The 23,281-nt window shown below is 39.6% G+C and overlaps 1 protein-coding gene across 1 annotated transcript in view; it reads left to right on the plus strand.

Annotated features, from left to right (window-relative positions):
* The first annotated feature begins 348 nt into the window (after positions 1–348).
* Smc2 (structural maintenance of chromosomes 2) overlaps positions 349–23,281 on the plus strand; it is a 50,004-nt gene continuing 27,071 nt past the window's right edge. The window contains exons 1-14 of the mRNA XM_051162072.1: positions 349–448; positions 1,293–1,515; positions 2,629–2,778; positions 5,311–5,433; positions 6,677–6,715; positions 8,203–8,313; positions 8,496–8,540; positions 9,601–9,834; positions 10,013–10,162; positions 19,551–19,784; positions 20,772–20,931; positions 21,376–21,493; positions 22,327–22,465; positions 23,071–23,190. Of these exons, the coding sequence (XP_051018029.1) occupies positions 1,348–1,515; positions 2,629–2,778; positions 5,311–5,433; positions 6,677–6,715; positions 8,203–8,313; positions 8,496–8,540; positions 9,601–9,834; positions 10,013–10,162; positions 19,551–19,784; positions 20,772–20,931; positions 21,376–21,493; positions 22,327–22,465; positions 23,071–23,190 (1,791 nt within the window). The 5' untranslated portion in view covers positions 349–448; positions 1,293–1,347. The remainder of the gene's footprint in view (positions 449–1,292; positions 1,516–2,628; positions 2,779–5,310; positions 5,434–6,676; positions 6,716–8,202; positions 8,314–8,495; positions 8,541–9,600; positions 9,835–10,012; positions 10,163–19,550; positions 19,785–20,771; positions 20,932–21,375; positions 21,494–22,326; positions 22,466–23,070; positions 23,191–23,281) is intronic.

A 23,281-nucleotide genomic window follows, 5' to 3' on the forward strand; every position in this document is an offset into this window, starting at 1 on the left:
GTTTCGCTACAGAAACCTCCGGGAAGGGAGAACTCTGAGGAGGCGGAGCCTCAGAACTGTAGCCCTTGGCCGGAAAGGACCAGAAAGTGGGTGGAGCCAGCGACGCGCGAGGCCCAGACCTAGGCAAAGGTGCTGCCTGGAGCATGCCTGACGCTATGTCAGCACGACAGATCTTTATTTGAAATTTTCATACTCTCAGCGTTATGATCCCGCTACACGATACTGTTTATTTACTGCCTCTAGTTTGTTTCTGTGGTTTTTAAATGGGGAAAAAGGTGAAGCGCTTCAGTCAGGCAGATCCTAGGCAACACCAGGGGACAGCTGCCTCGGAGGTGGGGTCTTTTGCTCGCGCCTAAATTCAAAGGAACAGTTCCGGCACGGTTGTTGGGCTGCGGCGGCGGGTCTGTACCCGGGATGTTGGCGTTCGCCTGGTAGCGCCGGAATACAGGTCGGATGGCTTCGGTCTCCACCTTCGCGTCGGCTCTGAACTTTGCAGGTTCCCCAGGCTGGCCGCTTGTGGCGGATGCATAGCGCGGCCCTTGGCCCGGCCGGGTGTACTGGCGGTGGATGGGGCGCGGGGGTCGGGGGTGAGGTGGACGAGATTGAAGGAGGGACCGCTAAGCGTTTATTAGAGGTATTGACTGCTTTTTATCCGTAAACCGAATCAAGAAAGGCTTGGGGAAGCGAGAAAAAGCTGAATTTAAAAACAGGGGGTAGAAAGAATTCACCTGGTCCTTAATGCCTGCTAACCACTCGGGTTCTCAGAGTTGAGCGTTCAGGGGTGTATATAGCGGAATTTAGGATGAGTTGGACAGAGATAAATGCTGTTACGTGTCATCTTTTACTGCTGTGGAGGAAGGGAAGGAGAGGATGGGTTTACGTGTGTGTGTGCATTACTTAGGGAGATCCAGAAGTCCTCATCTGAGGGGACATTTATGTCAAAACGTGCGCAGTAAAGGGAGTAACCATTCCAGCGCCAGAAAAGCGCATTTGTGGCAAGGAGAATGGAATGTGAAGTAATCAATAGTCTATTAACTAAGTATTTTTACAGTGCAATGCAAGCCTAGGAAAGTGGACAGTAGTGATGATGATTTCCGGGTTCAGTGGTTTAACTTTTAGGCAGTGGCTCTCAGGTGGATATTTTTAAATCCGAGGAAGCTGTTTTTAGGAGATAAAGTAGTTTTGCAGGTGTATTTTAACGTTGCTCAATATTTTGTATTCTATCATATTTACTGTGATTTGGGGGGCAGATTACATTGTACTTACACGACGTTATTTGTGTTTTTCTGCAGGCCTGGCTTGGAGCTTGTTCCCCAACAGGCTTGCCAGCCCAAGACAGTATAGAAAATGTATGTTAAATCAATCATTCTCGAAGGATTCAAGTCCTATGCACAAAGGACCGAAGTCAATGGTTTTGACCCCCTCTTTAATGCTATCACTGGTCTAAATGGTAGTGGAAAATCCAATATATTGGACTCCATCTGCTTTCTCCTAGGCATCTCCAACCTGTCTCAGGTACAGTGTAACCTTCCTGGTTTATGTAAAGTTTGGCCAAGGAGTCTTTGCTGATCTTTGAAGACTTTGGATTTTCTTAATTTGCACTTTTGTACTTCCTCAGACTTATGTTGCAGTGCAGCCATTTAAGAAAATGCTGTTATTATTCTTCCGTCCCTTAGGTGCTTGATAGGAACTTAGACGCTCTGCCTCACATTGGTCCTCTTAGGCTATTGGGAGCAATACTCACACCAGTGCTGCTGCTTCAAGTGTTCTCAGTCCAGATGTATACCTGCTTTTCCGGAAGGAACACTAGCTGGCCTGATGATGGAAACAGGGCTCTGGCAGGCCTAATCCTTCTCCTGCATTGCATTCCCTCTGTCTTGCTCAAAACCATTAGATGACATTGCTAAAACTAGCTCCCAAGGTTCCTTTCCTTATTTGGCCACTCCCTCCTGCTGAGGCTATCTAAGGTCCAGCTATCAAAAGCCTCCTTTGATTCACCTAATTAAAATGCTCATTCAGACTTAACCAACTCACCCTAACATGATGTTTTTCCCTTTTATGTTTATATACTGTCATTTGCCTATGGGCCACATCTGTCTCCTTTCTATCAGGGACAGTCCTTTGTTGGGGGGGGGCAGAGGGAGGCCCCCCTTTCAGGGCAAATGCACGTTCCCCTTGTTCCATTTTTCTTTCTCTTCATTGTTTATCTCCTGTCTTTGCCTTTTTTTCTTATTCCCTTCCTTGCCCTTTCTTCCTCTTGGGCAAATAAATCTCCTTTGTGCTGAGAACTTGGTCTTGGGGTATCTTTGAGCCAATACCAGTCCCTTCACTTTAGCCTTTCAGTGCCCTTTTTAGAGCATACTAATGGGTGGGATAGCTAGTAAAGTTCATAGACACTACTTCCTTGAGTTTTGCAAATATACCTTTGTTAAGTAAGTAAAAATCAATTCAGAATAGAAAGTTTTATTGAAAAAGATATGTATTATAGGTTATTGTCTGATGGATGTGACTGCCTGTTCTCACTTAATACCACACAGGTGGGGGGGTTCCTAAGCAGGACATGTGTTTTTAATGCTGCTCTTGTACAGTATGAAGTTCTGTCAGTGAACTTTCCTTCTTTAATTATAGGTGCGAGCTTCTAATTTACAAGATCTAGTTTATAAAAATGGGCAGGCTGGAATTACCAAAGCCTCTGTTTCAATCACTTTTGATAATTCTGACAAAAAGCAAAGTCCGTTAGGATTTGAAGCTCATGATGAAATCACAGTAACAAGACAGGTGAGTAGTGCAAAGTATCTGGAAACTTACATTGTATGACAGGCACTCTTTCTCCGGGGATCTACTCACCCCAGATAGTGAACCGACAACAAAGAATGGATGCAGCCGAAGTTCAACTTAGTGAGTCAATGAATTGTCCTACGGTTACGTACAGGATTTGGGATAAGGAGTTAGTTACAGGAGTAGAAATGACTCAGAGACAGTTGTGTCATCCAATGTGGGTGGCAGCTCATAAAGCATGGAACCTGGAGCACACTGCACAGCCTGTAGGCAGCTCAGCAGGTTGGAGAGTGCCCAAGTTGCTCGAAAACTCTTCCAGACAGCTCTCAGTCTTCTTCACAGCTTTTCTCCTCTCAAGAATCTTTGCAGCTCAGGTGTGTGTGTGTGTGTGTGTGTGTGTGTGTGTGTTGGGGTCAGAAGGAGCTCTCCAAAATAGAATGTTGTCTCTGGAGGAAATTGCTATGTAACCACCTTGCAAACTTTTCAAGTTTAATGCGGTGTTTGGCTCAGTGAAAGCTGCCTGTGACCATGTTGATGAGCAAAGCTTCTGAATACTGGCTGGAATCCTTTAGAATATCTGCACACTGTTGCTCTAGTCAATAATGAACTGTGTGTTTGCTAGTGCCTCCATTAGGTGTCTCATCTTTAAGAGAATGGAAAGAGATCTTGGGAGTCTTCCATCTCATGTAAGCATTCAGCTATGATTAGAAAGGACTTAAGCCATGCCGTGTTTGCATCTTTTTTCCCTGCGAACTCTTCCTGTTACCTCAGATCTCGCTTTCTATTCTGGTTTTGTAGAGAAGTTTATTAAAAACTGATCTTAAATTCAGCAGAAGTCTGTTAACAAAGTTTTATGAGTTAATCTTGGTTCTCTTGAGACTTGCAAGATGAGATCTGGTTTTTTCATGTATTTCAATATTTAAGTTGTCTGTGGGTCCAAATAGTTTCTAAGTGGAGCTTGACCAGGGCTTTCACTGAACTTATTTCCAGTTCCTTCATCTGTCTAACCACACCAAGTATGTGCTCCCTCCTGCTCACACACATGTAATTTTAACTATGTGACCTCAGATTGAGTGTGACCGAAAGAGCTAGTAAAAACAGGTATAAACAAAAGAGGTATTTCTTCATTTTCAATACTCTAGCGATTTTTCCCAAGCCTGCATTTCAGTGTGCATACCATGACTTGAAACCACTCTGCATTTTGCTCTGTGTGTCATTACTAATTCCATTACTGCTATTCTTTTACAATCATGAAAGGCCTTTCATTAGTTCATAATTTTTTTCTATAGTAAGTGCTTTCAGCTTTGTTTTTATTCTATTTTTATAAAAATAATTTATATAATTATAAATTAATTATGTAATTAATTTAATTAACTACAAATATAGAACTAATTCTAATTTTATAAATTCTATTAAACCTCACTTTCCATCTTAGCATTTTGCTAACATAGATTTTCTCCTTTATTTTATCAAGCTTCTGATTTTGTTTGGCTAGACTTGACAGAATTCGGTTCTTTGTCAGGTTTTTAGGTAGGCATAAACAGCTGCTTTTTAGGAGTTGTCTCCACATTCATATTTAAGCTACGTGTTTTCTCTTTGTTTGGGTTATGAGACTATATTCTTACCAGAGTTTATTTTAATACATTCTTTGTTTCATTCATGGACCTTTCTTTCATTATTAGGCCTCCCAACCTAATAATCCTGTAAAGAGAGTAAATGAACTTTATTCAGCATTTATTAGTTATTGATATATAGTGGAGGTTGTTGGATTCGGGGAGGTGTATATACTGAGAAGCAAGTCTCTTTTAGAAATTCAAGATGGCGTCTGTCATACTCTAACTGACAATTTGGAATTATTGTAAAATCTGACAGAGTCTAGAATGTTATGATGGGCCAAGCTGAAGAGTTATTATTCTCTTCCATTGAAGTTATCAAACTTCATTTTAATAATGAACTCCTTTTATAGTTTTGTCAAGCATTCATTACAAAGCTGCTGGTGTCGTCTACGCCTTTAATCCCAGCCCTCAGGGAGGCAAAGGCAGAGGTAGGAGGATCGATATGAGTTTGAGGCCAGCTTTGTCTGCAAGGTGAAATCCAGGACAGCCAAGGCTACACAGAGAAACCAAAATGAAAAAGAATTCATACCAAAAATCCATGTCTTTAGCTTTTACTATCTTCTGTTCCCATTGGAAAATGTAAGACAGATATTAACCTCTAAGTATTGTCAATTTTAGAAGTGATCAGGAAAGGAAAATATATGTATAACTGGGAAAATAAAGTTAGAATTGACCTAATATACATAGTCCAATGCAGGTTAAGAGGCTTATGCATAATTACATTCACTAGTTAGTGAAAGTACCTGAGCTGTCCTAACCCAAATCAATATTCCTTTTGACTATGACACGCATTTACTATTTACCCAGGATTGGATGTGCCATTATACAGAATAGCGCAAGGTAATAGACTCTGCTTTATTATTTTGGCACAAAGTGTTCTTGTATGTTTAAAAGTTGTTAAATACTTCCTTTTTAGGTGGTTATTGGTGGCAGAAATAAATATTTAATCAATGGAGTGAATGCCAATAACACCAGAGTCCAGGATCTCTTTTGTTCTGTTGGCCTGAACGTTAACAACCCTCACTTTCTCATCATGCAGGTATCTTGTAGTTTTCATAATAGTTTTACTACCTTTTATTTTTAGCTTATTACATAAAAGAATTGTGGAATTTTACTTTATATCTGTTTTCTATTTCCATTTTTATTTGTATTTTCTGAATTTTAGCTATTAGGGTTTTTGTTTTGTTTATGCTTTATTCTTGAACTTTTAAAATTCTTTAAAACTAATCTTATTAAAATAAGATAATAATTTTACGGTTTTGATGTGAAGTATTCCCCGGCAGGGTTCATGAGTTGAAGGCATCATCCTCAGTGAAACCTTCAGAGGTAGGGCTAGAGGGTCATGATCGGATCAGGATAACAGAAACCTAGTTACTTGCCCAATCACTGATGCACTTACCATTGGGCTGTTAGAAGGGTATTAACTGTGGACAGTGGCGGTCTCACGGGAGAAACTGGAGTTGTAAGGCACATTTCTCTTTGTTCCCTGGACCCCATGAGAGAAGCACCTTTCCTCTGCCATGCTGTTCCCCTGTGGTGTTTCAGCCTTGCCTTAGGCACACAGCAATGGAGCTCATTAGCAATGGGCAAGAAACCTTGTGAAAGGCAATGAAAAATCAGTCTTCAAGGCTGTCGTGGCACTGGGGGATCATGGGGAAGAGAATGAGGGAAGCAGTGTGGCTGATTCGCTTTTTGCTCTGCGCTTTATAAAAGCCCACTCTGAATATCGCTGCTCTTGTCACTAAGCAGATATCATCAAGTCCCAGCTCTCGACAGTGTTGCATTGGTGGTTAAAGCCGTAATACAGGAACTGTGAGGGCCATACTCAACTAACTAAAATAAAACTGTATTCACTGCAGTCTGGCTTCAAAGCTGACAGCTTACTTTCAAGTGACTCTAAGTGGTGACTATAATCTGAGGCCTGGGTAGATTGGTTTTAGAAATGAATGCAGTGACAATTTCCTGCCACTGGGAAAGCAGTTTCACTGCAGACCTGGAATCAGATGGTCTGCTTTTTGATGATATATTGCAGGGTTTAAAAATTAATCAAGAAATACTTAACAAACAACCTATTTTAAAATCTCATAGTCTACATTTTTATTAGTGACCCTCTCAGAAATGTCCAGACTTAACCTGTGTACTTTGTATCATTTAATAACTTAATTTATGTCACACTGATGAGTGAGTTATATCAGCTTCCACTTAAACATTGAATGACCTACTTAGGTAACATTTTTCTATAGATTATTGTAGTTATTCTAAATCTGCTGTTTTCTTTTCAGGGCAGAATTACAAAAGTATTAAATATGAAACCACCGGAGGTAAGAGTACTGCTGTGAACAGCAGAAAATTATAACTATAAGTACTCTTTTTCTTTTTTTTTTTTTTTTTTTTAATTTTCTAAGCAATCAGTTTTTGAAAGTAGTTTCTAGAATTAAAATGTTTGGAAGCCTTGTCTGAAAATTCATAAAATAGCATCACATTTAGCACTATGCCCATAGTTAACAGATCTTGACCGTATAACGCAACTTAGTTAACTAGTGTTCTATGTCGGGAAGAATTACGAAGGAAAAACTTGATAGAAAAAAATGTGTATGAAATTAGTTTCTTTACTAGGGTACTTTATGTAAAGCAAAGAACTTGCAACTACCTTGAAAGAAGTTGATATGATGAAATGAAATTTTTACTCTGGCTGTTGAAACAAGACAAAGATTGGTTTTTTTGTTTGTTTATTTTTTCCGAGACAGGGTTTCTCTGTGTAGCTGTGGCTGTCCTAGATTCACTTTGTAGACCAGGCTGTCCTCGAACTCACAGCGATCCGCCTGCCTCTGCCTTCTGAGTGCTGGGATTAAAGGCATGCGCCACCACACCCGGCTCAGAGACAAAGATTATAATTCATGTTACTACTGTATTTAAATAAAGTCAAGTTCACTTTCAGGTAGTGCCTTAGTGAGGAATTGCTAATTTAAAACCTGACTAACGTGCATTTTCTAATGGATCAGAAGAGAAGGACTCCTTTAGGGCGATGGTTCTCCTCCTGTGGGTCACACCCTTTTGGTGGTTGAATGACCCTTTTGTGGGGGTCACATATCAGATATCCTGCATATCAGTATTTACATTATGATTCCTAACAATAACAAATTTGAAGTAGCAATGAAAATAATTGTATGGCTGTGGGTCGGCACACATGAACTTCATTAAGCGGTCACAGTATTAGGAGGCCTGAGAACCATGCTGTAGAGATTGCGATTGAAGAAGAGTAGAAACAGTTAAAAGTTGCTGGCATGCATTTGCATTGCCTGTTCAGTTATTAGAGATGGGATAGGACACTCTGAATAACAATATGGAAGCATAGGGAAAATTACATGTCACTACTCTTAATGCATGTGCCTTAGTCAGTAAGCAAATGTTACGCCATGCTTCAGCCTTGGAATAAAAAATTAAAGTCCACTGTAAAACAGATTTAAGAGCAAACCTGAAAAATAAAAGCGGAGTAGGGCTACTTTCTTTTTAATTGCGTTTTTTAGATTTATATTGGAAGGAAATTAAGAATCAATAGCTTCAAATTCAGAAGAGATAAACATTGGGAAATTAGTGTAGTGGAAGGCTTGATTCAGGAATAAGAGTGAAATCATAAATATTTTTAAAGTTAAATGTCATGGTCACATGCATGTTTTCACCTGGCTGACGACGTACAGCATGGTACATGTGATGCAGTGAGGCTTCGTGGAGATCTGTGTGTCGGTAATTAATGTTAAGTTCCAGTGAGACACATTGCTTTGAGTTCTTAATACAATTGTTATTCCAGATACTATCCATGATCGAGGAAGCTGCTGGAACCAGGATGTACGAGTACAAAAAAACTGCTGCCCAGAAAACTATAGAAAAGAAGGAGGCCAAGCTGAAAGAGATAAAAACGGTAACTAAGCAACTTGCAGCAGTCATGGAGAAGAGCCTCACATTGGGAAGTCTATGTTGTAAAGCAAGAAACTTTTTTTTTCTCAGTTCTGTTCGCTGTGTCTTAAAACACAGACCAACCACTTAGATGTGTCTGTATCAGAATGTGACGTACTGAGAATATTGACTTCTTTTGTTTTCCAGATATTGGAAGAAGAGATTACTCCAACTATCCAAAAGTTAAAAGAGGTAATGCTGTATTTTTGTTATGTAGGTAGGATGGGTCTCAGAGTTGCTTACAGATCCTAGGTTAGATAAGTACTGAGGAAGTGACTACCATTTCTTTGGAGTTTCTCTCTGGGATGAAATGCATTCAAATTAGTGCTCTATAATGCCGCCCTCTGCCACGGTGGGTATAAATGTCCTCTGCTACATCATAGTGCTGTCAGAGAATGCTCTTCAGACGCTTAGGTAGGTTCAGGCAGGTTTTAGTACTTTATTGAAGAACAGCAAATCCAGCTTCAGTTAGAATTTACTACAGCATTTTAAAAGATAGAACTCTTAATATTGGTCATTGTCAGTGAATTCCTTTCAGTATAATGATAGCTATCACAGTAATTATCACAGTTGATGTAGAATGTTTGCAGTAAGATTGGGTTCTCTGTATAACATGTGCAGTCCCAGGCATCATAAAACTGGCAGTGCTTAAGTAAAAGTGTAGAGCACATTGGCTTTACCCACTTAAGACTTCCTAAGCGCTCATTACAGTTTGGTAGTGTTTAACTCTTTATAGTGTAGATAATTCGGAAAAACTGTGGCAAATTAGATTAAAAGTTGAAACCTAGCCTTCAGATCCCTTTTCCCCACCCTGGCTAAATCTGTAGCAGGGAGAGGCAGTAAAGCTACTGTGAATGTTTCTTTATCTGCAGCTTATGCTGCTGTGCTGCTGTGCTGCTGCTGTGGTTCCGTATGCCAATCAGCTTCTGCAGCGCGGGACCAAGTAGTTGTAGTACGTGGGAGTTCTGTGGGCACATGCACCTTACAGACTTGTGCTGCCACCAGGTTATGAGCCTTGGGGACACATTTCCTTGTTCATCCCAGCTGCTTGATCATATTTTACAAAAAATAGAAATGGCCGTATAGGATTCCTTAGAGATGGGATATTGTTTTAAAAGCCAGTTTCTAACAATTTAAACTATCAAACCATGTAAAGAGAAATTTGATTCAAGTTTGCTATACTGAGGTTCTCCCCAAATCTGTTTTAAAAGTATGATTTTTGAATTATTCTTTATTGTGACTTTTCTTTCAGGAAAGATCTTCTTACTTGGAGTACCAAAAAGTAATGCGAGAAATAGAGCATTTGAGTCGTTTATATATTGCTTATCAGTTTTTGCTGGCCGAAGATACCAAGGAGCGCTCAGCTGGGGAGCTAAAGGAGATGCAGGATAAAATACTAAAGCTTCAAGAAGTATTGTCAGAGAATGAAAAAAAAATAAAGGCTCTCAATTGTGAAATAGAAGAACTGGAGAAAAGAAAAGATAAGGTCAGAACAATTAGATAAACTATCCCATGATTTTGGATTCACTGGGCAGTGTTTTCCACACTGTTTTGTTAATCTAAAGCAGTAATGTAGCTGTGACAGGCAAGTACATCATAGAGAGCACAGCAGAGAGCTGTAACTGAACAGATTAAGTGATGGGAACTGTGTACGTTGGTTGCAGGAGACTGGAGGCATACTGCGATCTTTAGAGGAGGCTTTTGCCGAGGCTCAGAGAGTTAATACTAAATCTCAAAGTGCATTTGATCTCAAGAAGAAAAACCTGGCTGGTGAAGAAACCAAACTCAAAGAGCTAGAAAAAACCATGGCTGAGGTAAGCAAATAAGAGTTACTCCCAGTAATGTTCATTTGTCCAGCTGCTCACCACAGAGTCTGCCATAGCTGTTCATTTGTCCAGCTGCTCACAGAGTGAGTCTGCCACAGCTGTTCATTTGCCCAGCTGCTCACCACAGAGTCTGCCATAGCTGTTCATTTGTCCAGCTGCTCACCACAGAGTCTGCCATAGCTGTTCATTTGTCCAGCTGCTCACCACAGAGTCTGCCATAGCTGTTCATTTGTCCAGCTGCTCACCACAGAGTCTGCCACAGCTGTTCATTTGTCCAGCTGCTCACCACAGAGTCTGCCACAGCTGTTCATTTGTCCAGCTGCTCACCATAGAGTCTGCCACAGCTGTTCATTTGTCCAGTCTGTTCATAGAGTAATGTTCATTTGTCCAGCTGCTCACCACAGAGTCTGCCATAGCTTACGTACAGTTGCGTAGGTCAGGAAGACAAGAGTGGGAAGAAATAATTTTTTAAATCTCTGTCTTTTGGGTACAGTTGGAGAAATGTTAAAGTAAGTAAAATATATAGTTGTTGTACAGTGATAACTGATGTGATGAAATAAGGTGGGAAAAGAGAATGGGTAGAAGGGAGCTTGTGCCCCTAAGTGTTCTCAAGGCCAAGTGCAAGCCTGGTTACAGTGTGGCCACATGATACTTACAGATTGACTGCAGAAAAGTACATGAGTGAGTCTAAATGATTTCCTTTCCACTTCTTTAAGGTTGAGTCCTAACCCCACCACAGACTACCCAAACACCCTTATAGCTAAGAATGGTCTTGAACTTCCGGTCTCCTGACTATACCTCCCAAGCGCTAGGATTACAGGGGTACACTGTCATGCCCAGTTTATGTGAGTTTCATTCGTGCTAGGCAGAACTCTCCAATTGAGCTCTGCCTGGTAACCCGCACCTCCCCTCTTCCTTTTATTCTTATTTTTTAAAGGCTCCCACTCTACTCCAGGCTGTTCTACAATTCCTGTGTGCTGAAGACTGATGTGATTCTCCTGTAATAGCCTCATGATCACTAGCATTATAGGTGTGACCCATCATGGCCAGTAAATAAAATAATTCTTAAGATATATTTCCTTGAAAAACAAAGGATAGAGATAGTAACTGATCAATGATATAATATAGGAGAAATTGGAGGAGGAGTTTGGTTTTACTTGGAATAATTAATAAAATATACTAAATAGACACTGGTGGTGAAAGTGCAGTGGAGATAGAGTAGCTTAGACCTCTAATCCGAGCACTTCAGGAGGCTGAGATACCAGTTGGAGATCAGCTTTGGCTTCAATATGAGGAACATTTGTGATTCAGAAACTGATGGGAGACAGTGAGAATAGGATGGAAATGAGTAAAGGAGGGTAAAATTAGAGGGGGCAGCCTTCGCAAGGGCTGTAAATAGGTCTGTCATATGACAGGAAGTTAAGTCTCAATGGTGATGTATGCGATAGACCACACAAGTGTTTCAAGGATGAGTTCATTGGGTGACTGAAAGTAGACATCATTGTTTCAAAGTCAAGAAAACAAAATGTTTCTTAATGCTGTCCTATCAGATACTGTTATATATAAAATAATTATAAATATAAGCAATAAGAAAGTTTTAAGTAAAATGTCAAAGCAGAGTAAATGTTATGACAGTTCTGTTTGTCATACTCAACCATACAAATGTGGTTTTGATTTTATTTTTATTTATTTATTTTTTGGCTCATTCCCTCCTTATTTTTGCATGGTCATTTAGCTTCAACATGGAGTTACTAGATTGTTCTCCCTCCCCGCCCCCCTTTGTCCTTTTTGTATCCTTTATTTGTGATCTGTAAATGTTAGCATGCCCCAGGCTAGAGTATAGACATCTTCTATTTACACTTGCTTCTGAGGAGAGCTCCCTTACTCTTGTAGCTCTAAATACATTCAGTTTCATGCTTTCAAATCCATTAACTCTGTGAGACATTTGACTGCATACTGGCTATCAGCTCGTTTGAAAAGACGTCATGTAAGACAGGAAGTGCATATACATGAGCTATCTTGTGAAGTGGGCTCAAGTTTACTACTAGAGGACAGCAATAGTCTAGGATTTGTGAGGTGATTTTCTCAGGCTTAGAAAAAGTTCACCAGGGGAATTAGGACTCTTAGTCATAGGCTGTTAGGAAGCTTCTTGCCTGGCTTTTATATCCCACAGTTATTTGAGGCGCTACTCTAAATGATGTCCAGTTGCTGGAGGAGGAGGACTGGAGGACCAAGCCCTTCATAACTCAGCATGTTGCACTCCCAACAAATTCCTCGGCCATTTACTGGGACCATAATCCAGAAAGAGGAGATTTCAGCTAGTCCAGGGCAGCTACAAAATTGTCCTGCCTTCGCTACTGTGGCCCAGAGAAATCCTCTTAGCAAGGCAAATACATATCCGTTGCCTAAGGCCAGCCCCAAGACTGGAGGAAATTTGTCTCCAATTAGGTCACAACACCTTGCTAGATAACAGTGCAGCATTGTTGAGCCCCAGAAAGAACACATGTACCTACATCACATGCAGGATGATAGGAATGATCCTGTCTGCCTAGAGTACTTACTTGGCTCAGATGGAGGTGGTCCAAGTTCTGTTACAAAAGATACAAAAAGCAAGTGGAGGGCCAGCTTCTGAGCTTCCTCTGCTTGTTTTTCAACAAGAGGTGGTGGCAGTTGTTCATGTAAAAACCATAACTCTCATCTTTGTGAGTGTTTGTGTTTGGAGTGGTGGGCAGCCCTGGCTCTCCTTGAACTGGTTCTGTGTACCAAACTGGCCTCAAACCTGGGAGTCTTATCTGTCTATACCTCCCAAGTGCTGGGATTATAAAGGTGTCTGCTACTCCACCCAGCCACAACTCTCATCTTAGAAGAAACAGAGAATTCATTCTGGAAGTATTTTGAGTGACCATGGCCTAGGAACACAGATTTAGGCTCCCCAAATTCCATGTTCCAATGTGGAAGCGGTTTCACAGTGTTTTTATAGTTTTACAGAGCAAGGAAAGTCATAAATCAAAGCAAGTTTGTAATACATTGATGAGTACAGTAGAGACAGACAGGTACAATGATGTGGGAGGTAGCTGATCTGTAAACCCAGGAAGCTATTTGAAGGCATTCTTCATTCCTGGGTTGGTAGAAACTAGTGTTCTGCTAAGTTAATAGTTTCTAAGAGGTTTTTAATTATTGTCACAAGGTGTTATTTCAGATACAGAGAGGGACAAGGTGTGGCTGTTCTAGAAGGCTAAAAGTAGCCCAAGATAAACCATTTAGTTTCTGAACCTACAAAACTCCAGTCTCTCCCTAGTACTGAAATTTTAGTCAATCTGTCAGTCTGCAGACACTAGCTCCTTCCTGAAGTTTTTTTAAATCATAGCCAGGCACAACTTCTTTTCAGGAACTTTGCTTCATACAATCATACATAGCTCCTTTTGAAGTTTACAGCAGCTCTGTTGTCTTAAATGTAGTTTTTGAGAAAATTGAATGATTTTAATGGACTGCCAGGACTGTGACAGTGATGAAAAATCAGCTGCCATATCTGCCACAGTATTTTATCATCTTTAAGAATACTGACTCCTTTGTATGATAATAGACATAAACTGATTTCACCTCTGGGTAGGTCCCTGGTATACCTAGCACAGAGCTGTGGGCTCCAGGCCTAGTGCTACATCACATTCTTAGGCTCAGACCTTGAGATACACTGGCATACCTAGTGTACAGGATTCCATCATCTGCCGGGTCTCCAGGCATGACATTGGCCAGGTTCCAGTCAGCATTCCTGGAGGTGGAAGACACATCTTATTCCATTAGGCATATCATATTCATAAGGTTTTAAAAGCAGTGCCTATACTGTTAACTTGTTGAATGCTTCAAACAGCCCCGTTTAAAATTCGCAGCTTGAGTAAGGAGCAAAAGGTATTGGACATGATTTTTATAGATAGGTTCCACCAATGCAAACTCTTATTTAGACTGGATCTAGGATACTTGGATGTTTTGTTCAAATGATGTTAGCAGTCAGCCTGGTGTGATAGTGTAGTGCCCATGCCCTAAATGTCTTTAATCAGAGAGGTTGTCCTCATGTATTGTAATAGGTGGTTTGTACCCACGTAGCTAAGTATGACGTTGGACTAGCTGAGATTACAGATGTGTTTTACCACTCCGGGTTTATGTGCTCCTCGGATCAGTATATCAGGTTTTCAATTATCAACCAATTATGCCTGTGCGATCTGTGCGATCATGTTTTTTTGTTTGTTTTTTGTTTTGTTTTGTTTTGTTTTTTGGTTGTTGTTGTTGTTGAATAACCTATTGGGCCTTGGGAAATTTGTAGTATGAAGTGAGTCTGTTCTTCTCTCTCAGACAGTAGTGGTGTTCCGTTCATAAGCAGCCAAATTGACAGTGCAAATAATGTATCCTGCTGTGGGGAACTAAGGTCACTGGTACTCAAAATGTGCCCTCACTGTAGTTATCCTAATGTAATCATCGTAGTGTTCTCTCTACAAAAGCCCTGAAGAGTGAATTCATTTCTTTGTGTCTCATCTTGACAGGAGTAACAATGTCAGTGTTTACTGTCTTAGGCTTTTTCTCTATTGCTCTTCATAGGATATCTCTCTGAGAAAGCAACCTAAAGGAGAAAGGTTTTATTCTTGGCTCAAAGCTGAAGGGAAACTACAGCAGCAAGAGGTTGAATTGGCTGCTCACATTGCACTCAGCCTTGAAGCAAGTAGTGATGAATGCTTGTGCTCATCTCACTTTTTCCTCTTTGTACAGTTCAGAGCACCAGCTCAGGGAATGAAGCCAGCCACCCTCAGTGGGTAGACATTCCCACCGCAGTTAACCTAGTCAAGATAATCCCCACACGCACTTCTAGAGCTCCATCTCCTGGGCTGATGATTGAGATGAGCAATCAGAACAGCCTCCCTTTATCAGACAAAAATACCTTGGCCGGGTTGCATAAATCTTTCCTAGCCTTTCCCTATCTCTTCTAGTCTGATTCTGTAAGTCCTGTACTGTGTCTTACTTCCCTTGCAGATGGCTCAGAACCTGACAACTTAATTTTGAGAATTCTAAATACTTGGGATATGAAGTTATATATTTCCCCCAAAACTTGATCTTATGCTGAACTCCATATTGTATACTTTCCCTCCATCTCTGCATCAGATGTATGTAGTGAGCTTATTAGCATCTGGAGAGAGTAGCTTAGGTCTAATTTACTATGTCTTTCTCCCTAAAATGTCAAGCCATGTATCTGTATCTACAAACTGTGAGACATGTCTGTTCTGTGCTGCTGTTTATCAGTGGCTAAAGCTACTTGCACTTTTTCAGTAAACCAAACTGGATCCCTAGTTCTGTGAAGCATATTCATTTATTGCTGTATCAAAGTCACTCAGCAAGTTATGGGAGTCAGATCAATTTCTTACAAATAGGTAGTAATTATGAAAAAGCCTGGGTTATATTGTGGGCCTTTCCACATGACTTTGATAAGATGTCATGGGAGGATGGAGTCCCATTTCTATATGTCCAGTTAACCTGCAAGTGAGGAACCTCGGGAAGCATCCTAATTAGAGATTTATACATTGGAGTGAAATGGGATTTACTTAAGGCATTACAGAATATAATTTCTAAGGGGGGAGGGGATTAGAACACCGCCTAAGGAAGTTGCATTACCATCACATTTTGCAGTATTTTTAAGAATTTCATCTACACAGGGGGATGAACTGGGTCAGTCAAAGCCATCTGCAGAATTATCTTTTAGTTATACTTTTGTTTTGCCAGCTACTTAATATTTTTACCCGAGGGACTAACAAAGCAAGAAAACTCACTACATCCACAATGGAAGTCACACATTTTTCCCACCGATGATGAATGTTCCACATTAGTTAATGGCACCAACATTACCCTTGTTATCGAGGCCAGAAAGCCCAGAGCTGTTCGTGTTCTCATATCCATCGCTGCAAGCTCATTTGAGCTATTATCGCATTACTGCTATTGCAGTACACGCTGATTAGTTGCTCGTATTTACTCTAGTCACTCTAGTTTGTCTCTACAGAAGCTACAATGTAAGTTGTCTCACAGCAAATTCTATTTCAAAGTCAGTGGTGATTAGATCAGATGTTAATCTTAGCCTCCTGTGTGCTTCATAAGATGACTTCTGACTCCTTTATATTCTCTCTCTGCTCCGACCCCTGTTGCTCAAGGCCCTGTCACCAAGTCCAGTGCTGACTGTTTGTATGTTCACTGTTCATTCATACTTCCTCTGTTCAAATGTCTTGTCATCCAGGTTTTCCTTTACTCCTAAGATAATTCCTTCCACTGCTTGATTTCTCCTGATTTTGCTTTATTGTATCATGTTTTCTGCCATAGAATGAAGACTCCTTATACATAAGGTTTTGATCTGTGTCTGTGATGTCTTGGAACAGTATCTAGTATATTGTAAGCACCTAGTAAATATTAGATGAATTACAGTTAATCAAGTGGCCCAAAATACTTAGCTACGTTCATGTAAATAAGAGTTCCCCACACGGCAAGGCTGCCCACTCTCTCCATATCTCTTCAATATAGTACTCGAAGTTCTAACCAGAGCAATAAGACAACAAAAGGAGATCAAGGGTATCCAAATGGGAAAGGAGAAAGTCAAATTATCCCTATTTGCAGATGATATGAGAGTGTACATAAGTGACCCTCAAAATTCCACCAGAGAACTCCTACAGCTGATAAACACCTTCAGCAAATTGGCTGGATACAAAATTAACTCAAAAAAGTCTGTAGCCTTCCTATACACAAATGACGAGCTTGCAGAGGAAGAAATTAGGAAAACCACACCCTTCACATTAGCCACAAGCAATATAAAATATCTAGGAGTTACCCTAACTAAGCAAGTGAAGGACTTGTTGGAAAAAAATTTCAAAACTCTGAAGAAAGAGATTGAAGATGACCTGAGAAGATGGAATGATCTTCCTTGCTCATGGATCGAGAGAATTAACATAGTAAAAATGGCCATCCTACCAAAAGTAATCTACAGATTCAATGCAATCCCTATCAAAATACCTACACAATTTTTTTTTAAAGACATTGAAAGTTCAATTCTGAACTTCATATGGAAAAACAAAAAACCCAGAATAGCTACAACAATCTTGTACAATAAAAGGTGCTCCGGAGGAATCTCCATACCTGATCTCAAACTGTACTATAAAGCAATAGTAATTAAAACAGCATGGTACTGGCACAGCAACAGGCTGGTTGATCAGTGGAATTGAATCGAAGACCCAGATATGAATCCACACACATATGGTCACTTGATTTTTGACAAAGAAGCCAAATCCATTCAATGGACAAAGGATAGCATCTTCAACAAATGGTGCTGGTCTAACTGGAGGTCTATGTGTGAAAAAATGAAACTGGACCCATATTTGTCACCTTGCACAAAACTCAAATCCAAGTGGATTAAAGACCTCAACATAAAACCAGAGACACTAAGTCACTTCGAGGAAAAAGTGGGGAAGAGCCTGGAACATATTGGCACAGGAGACAACTTCCTGAACAGAACACCAACGGCCCAGGTCTTAATGTTAACCATTAATAAATGGGACCTCATGAGGCTGAAAAGTTTCTGTAAGGCAGGAGACACGGTCAAGAGAACAAAGCCATAGCCTACAGACAGGGAAAAAATCTTCACCAACCCTACATCTGACAAAGGTCTAATATCCAAAATATATAAAGAACTCAAGAAATTAAACACCACCAAACCGAATAACCCAATTGAGAAATGGGGATTGGAACCAGAGAATTCTCAGCAGAGGAGTATCAAATGGCTGAGAAACCTCCTTAGTCATCAGGGAAATGCAATTCAAAACAACTCTGAGATTCCATCTTACACCCATCAGAATGGCTAAAATCAAAAACTCAAGCGACACCACATGCTGGCGAGGATGTGGGGAGAGAGGAACACTCCCTCATTGCTGGTGGGAATGCAAACTAGTACAGCCACTTTGGAAATCTATCTGGTGCTATCTCAGAAAACTGGGAATAGGGCTTCCTCAAGACCCAGCTATTTCACTCCTTGGAATATACCCAGAAGATGCTCCAGCACACAACAAGAAACTTTGCTCAACCATGTTCATAGCAGCCTTATTCATAATAGCCAGAACATGGAAACAGCCTAAGTGTCCCTCAGTAGAAGAGTGGATAAAGAAACTGTGGTACATATACACTATGGAATACTACTCAGCTATTAAAAACAAGGAATTCCCTAAATTTGTGGATAAATGGATTGAGCTAGAAATGATCATAATGAGTGAGTTAACCCAGAAGCAGAAAGAATCAAATGGTATATACTCATTTATATCTGCATACTAGCCCAAGGGGCATGTCCCACGAAAGCCTTCACTTACCAGGAAACTGGGACAGAGGGGAGGGCATCCTATTGGGACTCTAAATGAGAGAAGCATGGGAGAATAGCAAAATAAAAGGATACAGAGGGTCCTAGAAACCTACAAGTAGAACAATATGATAGATTTGGGCCCAGGGGTCCCGCTCAAACTAAAGCACCAGCCAAGGACAATACAGGAGGTAAACTTTAAACCCCTTCCCAGATCTAGCCAATGGTCAGAATAATCTCCACAGTTGAGTGGAGAGTGGGATATGACGTTCCCACGTACTCTGGTGCCTCACATTTGACCATGTCCCCTGGAGGGGGAGACCTGGTGGCACTCAGAGGAAGGACAGCAGGTTGCTAAGAAGAGACTTGATACCCTATGAGAATATATAGGGGGAGGTAATCCCCCTCAGGAACAGTCATAGGGGAGGGGAATAAGGGGAAAATGGGAGGGAGGGAAGAATGGGAGGATACAAGGGATGGGATAACCATTGAGATGTAACAAGAATAAGTTAATAAAAAAAAAAGTGTTCCTCAACCTGTAGTTGGTATGTTGTCTCATATCCGATACCTGATTAATATTATGTAAGAGGTGCTAAGTATTAGCAGTACTTTTCTGTAAAGCTTGACTCTTAGGCTACTTTATAAAATATTTCTTTATATGTGTTCCTAATCCTAAAACTTCCTTTTAAACTTGGTGTAGAATGACTATCATTTTACTTTTATAGATTTTAGAACTGACATTCAGTTTTCTTAAGTGAGTTCTTTAACTACTTATTAGCTTTATCCCATTTTTTTCTGTGATTTTACTGTCCCATTTGGAATGAAAATACTTTAGGATACAGGTATCACATCTCCCAAACAGCAAGTTTCAAAGGGAGCCTTCAGTATTTAAAATTATAACAACAATTACATTACTCTTAATTATGCCCCCTCAAAATTACAAACTCTAATAACAAAGTAAGTTTAAAATTGTTTTCTAAATATCTTTTCACTTTGTCATTCTTCCTAAAGGACGCTAAAGCAGTAGCAACAAAGGAAAAAGAAGTTAAAAATATAACAAATGGGCTTTACAGCCTTCAAGAAACATGTAATAAAGATGCTGAAGCTTTGGCTGCCGCCCAGCAGCACTTCAATGCTGTTTCTGCTGGCTTGTCCAGTAATGAAGATGGGGCAGAAGCAACTCTGGCTGGTCAGATGATAGCCTGTAAAAATGACATAAGTAAAGCTCAGACTGAGGCCAAGCAGGTAAGCACAGACACTGAGCCTGGTGTACTAACTGCTGCTCATTGTAAGAAGCTACTTTTCACAGTCGCTTTGGGTTGTTACAAAATCTTGAAAAATATTAATTGAATCTCAAGGGTTTTTTTTTTAATGTAAATATCTAATCTACAGTATGGTAAATCTCAAATTCATTGTGAAGTATTAGTGGTAGTGATTGTCAAGATGCAGTAAATGCTTTGCTTGGTTTGTAGCAGTGCTTGTGATTACTCATGTATGCTTTTTTATTAAGGAGCCACCTTAAAATATTTACTTGGAAATATTTATATGTTAATTAATTCTCATCACTTAAAATTTTAATTGTAGCTTTTCAATTCAGAAGTGACAATCATAAAGTTTATAAGCTGTCAGTACTGTAAAAGTTTTAATTTACTTTGAAGGAATTAGGAAAAACTGAAATGCCACCATTCAGTTATAGAGCAGGGATCACCTGAAAACAAAAGTATAGCTTTGAACGTGTTCACTTCTGAAGAGTGAAACGTTGTCCGCTTTGGAAATCAGAGTTATGGCATTACATTTCTGTTCGTTTAGCTTCCCCTTTCTGTATTGCCTTGGTTCCCATCATTCAGTGCAGCTTCTTTGCTGCTGAGAGACAGGATTTACAAAGATAGACAAATGAAGTTAGAAGCATGTGAGTTGAGAAGGAAGAGGAAAAAATGATGTGCAGCTGTCTGGTGATCTTTAGAAGCTACTAAGAGCTGTTCTTTTATGACATTTCTTATTTGGGTTCATATGTCATACTTTATATTAAAAACACGCCTGCTAAATTATTAATTCATTTATATTAATGTTTTTAAGACATACAGAGAAATGACTGATATTTCTTGAAATTTAATCTAGGAAACTACACAGCGACATTTTTAGTCCTGATGTCTCTTAATTAGGTCAACTGAATATCTGTTTAATTACTTCACTGTCTGCCTCATGGTCGGTTGTGACCTCCTGTTACCACAGGCTCAGATGAAGCTCCAACATGCCCAACAAGAGCTCAAGAGTAAGCAAGCCGAAGTCAGGAAGATGGATGGTGGCTATAAGAAGGATCAAGAAGCTTTTGAAGCTGTAAAAACAGCTAAAGAAAAACTTGAAGCTGAAATGAAGAAGCTAAATTACGAAGGTTTGTCTTAAATGTCTGTAAGTCACATCATGAGGAGGCTTGTGTGCATGGGAACCAACAGAGGACATAAATAAGCACCATTTTACCTACGCATTAGAAAAGCGTCCATAAATACAGCCATAAAATTATCTAAAATAATCCTGTAAAGTTTTGATAGTTTCTTGCTTGATCGCTTGAAAGTTTAAAACAGGCATTTGTCTATATTTCACTTTAGTAGGCATTAAATTCATAGGTTGTTTTTGGATTGAACATTGTATGATTTTGATGTCAGAACCATGTCCATTTGCTGCTTGATAGAAATGTAATGGTAAGCGCACCCTTACTTAGTACCAGCTGCAAGGTTATATTTGCTTCTTGGAGTGTTTCATAGTGGTCGAGGCTCCCCTTTTCCTGAGTGGGAGTGTTCTGCAGACCTGGCTTCCAGCTTCCTGATTTCTTCTGTAGGAAACAGAGAGGAAAAGCTCCTGGAGAAGCACAGGCAGCTGTCTCGTGATGTCAATCATCTGAAAGGAACACATGAAGCTCTCCTGGCCAGATTTCCCAATCTTCGGTTTGCATACAAGTAAGATTTAAACCTTAATGTCCAGTGTACATTTTTATGTAAGCTGAAAGGCAGTCTGAAAACTTTTCATAAGGAATTTAAGTTGTACTTCCTTTTTTTGTATTTTTCTTAAATATTAATTGAAGTCTATCAAATGTTGGGTGGAGGATTCTTAAGACAATAACAGCCACTGGTATCGCTAATTTTAAGCCAAATGCAGTGATTGATTTAGTCTCAGTTCAAACTGCCTTCAAAGTTATTCTGTCATTAATTACTCTTGCATCTTCTGATTTGTCTTACAATGTGAGATTTTTTACGACATTCATTTTTCATCTCTTTTTCAATGGCAGTACTGAACATTGACTCCTGGGTGTCAGGCTTGTGGGGGAACTAGCCAACTACTGAGCTACAGCTACAGCCTTTGTTAGGGTATTCTTAACCATAGTCATGTATTAGATTGGAACGCCAAAGTTATTTCTTCCATTTCATTGAAAATTTGCTGAGGGACCTGAGAGGCTCAGTGGTTAAGAGCACACATGCCTCTTTCAGTTTTTATGACCCACATCAGGAGGCTTACTTACAACTCCAGCTCTCGGGACCCAGCCCCCTCCTCTGGCCTCCATAGGAAGCTGCACTCACATGCATTTGCCCACACACACACACCTGCGTGCTCATAATTACAAATTAAATAATAAAGCTATTTTAATTTACTGAAATATTTTAGTTGATATTAAAAAAATAGCTGACTTTTAAAAATTTTGTTTTTTATAAAACTATACTAATTTATTTATAGCTCTTAACTAAGATATTATAATTTATCTAACATTAAATTTTGGTAACTTCTCTATTTTTAGGGACCCAGAGAAGAACTGGAATAGACATTGTGTGAAAGGACTTGTGGCTTCTCTGATAGGTGTGAAAGATAATTCTGCAGCCACGGCTTTGGAGCTGGTGGCTGGGGAACGACTCTACAATGTTGTAGTAGACACAGAGGTAAACAGATTTAAAGACAATTTTAAATTATAAATTGTTAGAAAAGTAAATTAACCTCATCATACACATTTTATGATTTATCTTTTAGTTTTACTCTGTATGTGTTACTTGCGTGCACACATGTGTGTACATAGAGGCCAGAAAAAGGCATCATATATATATATATATATATATATATTTATACACATGTGTATATATATGCTATATACTATATTTAGACACACCTAACTTTTCTAATTACAAACATGTGCCCCCTTACCTGCTTCTGTGCATTGTTCCCTCTCCTTGCCACTTCTCACCTTCTGTCCTCACTCTTCGTCAAGTTTTCCTTTTAGGAGTCTATATATAGATGACATTGTGCAATATTTTTTCTGACTTATATCACTTAGCAAAATGCCTTCCAAGTTCGTTATTATGGCCACAAAAGTCAACATCTCCTTTAGTAAGGCTAAATTATAATCTATTTGTATACTTTTAAAACCTACTTTTGGATGAACACACCACAGATGTATTTGATGGTGGGTTCTTAAATTTGTATATGTTCCATTTTAGTGTGTTTAGTCATCATTAGTATTTTTTCTTAAAATTTTAAATGCATGTTTTAGGTTACTGGTAAGAAGCTACTAGAAAAGGGGGAATTGAAGCGTCGATACACAATAATTCCTCTCAATAAAATTTCAGCCAGATCTATTGCTCCTGAAACTCTGAAGGTCGCTCAGAATCTTGTAAGTCTTATTTTGTCTTAATTAAACCTCTTAAGTTTTAGGAAACATTAGTTTTAGGGGATATATTCATGTAGAATTCTGATCAGCTGCC

Source organism: Acomys russatus, chromosome 2 (genome assembly GCF_903995435.1).
Source record: "Acomys russatus chromosome 2, mAcoRus1.1, whole genome shotgun sequence".
Lineage (NCBI taxonomy): Eukaryota > Metazoa > Chordata > Mammalia > Rodentia > Muridae > Acomys > Acomys russatus.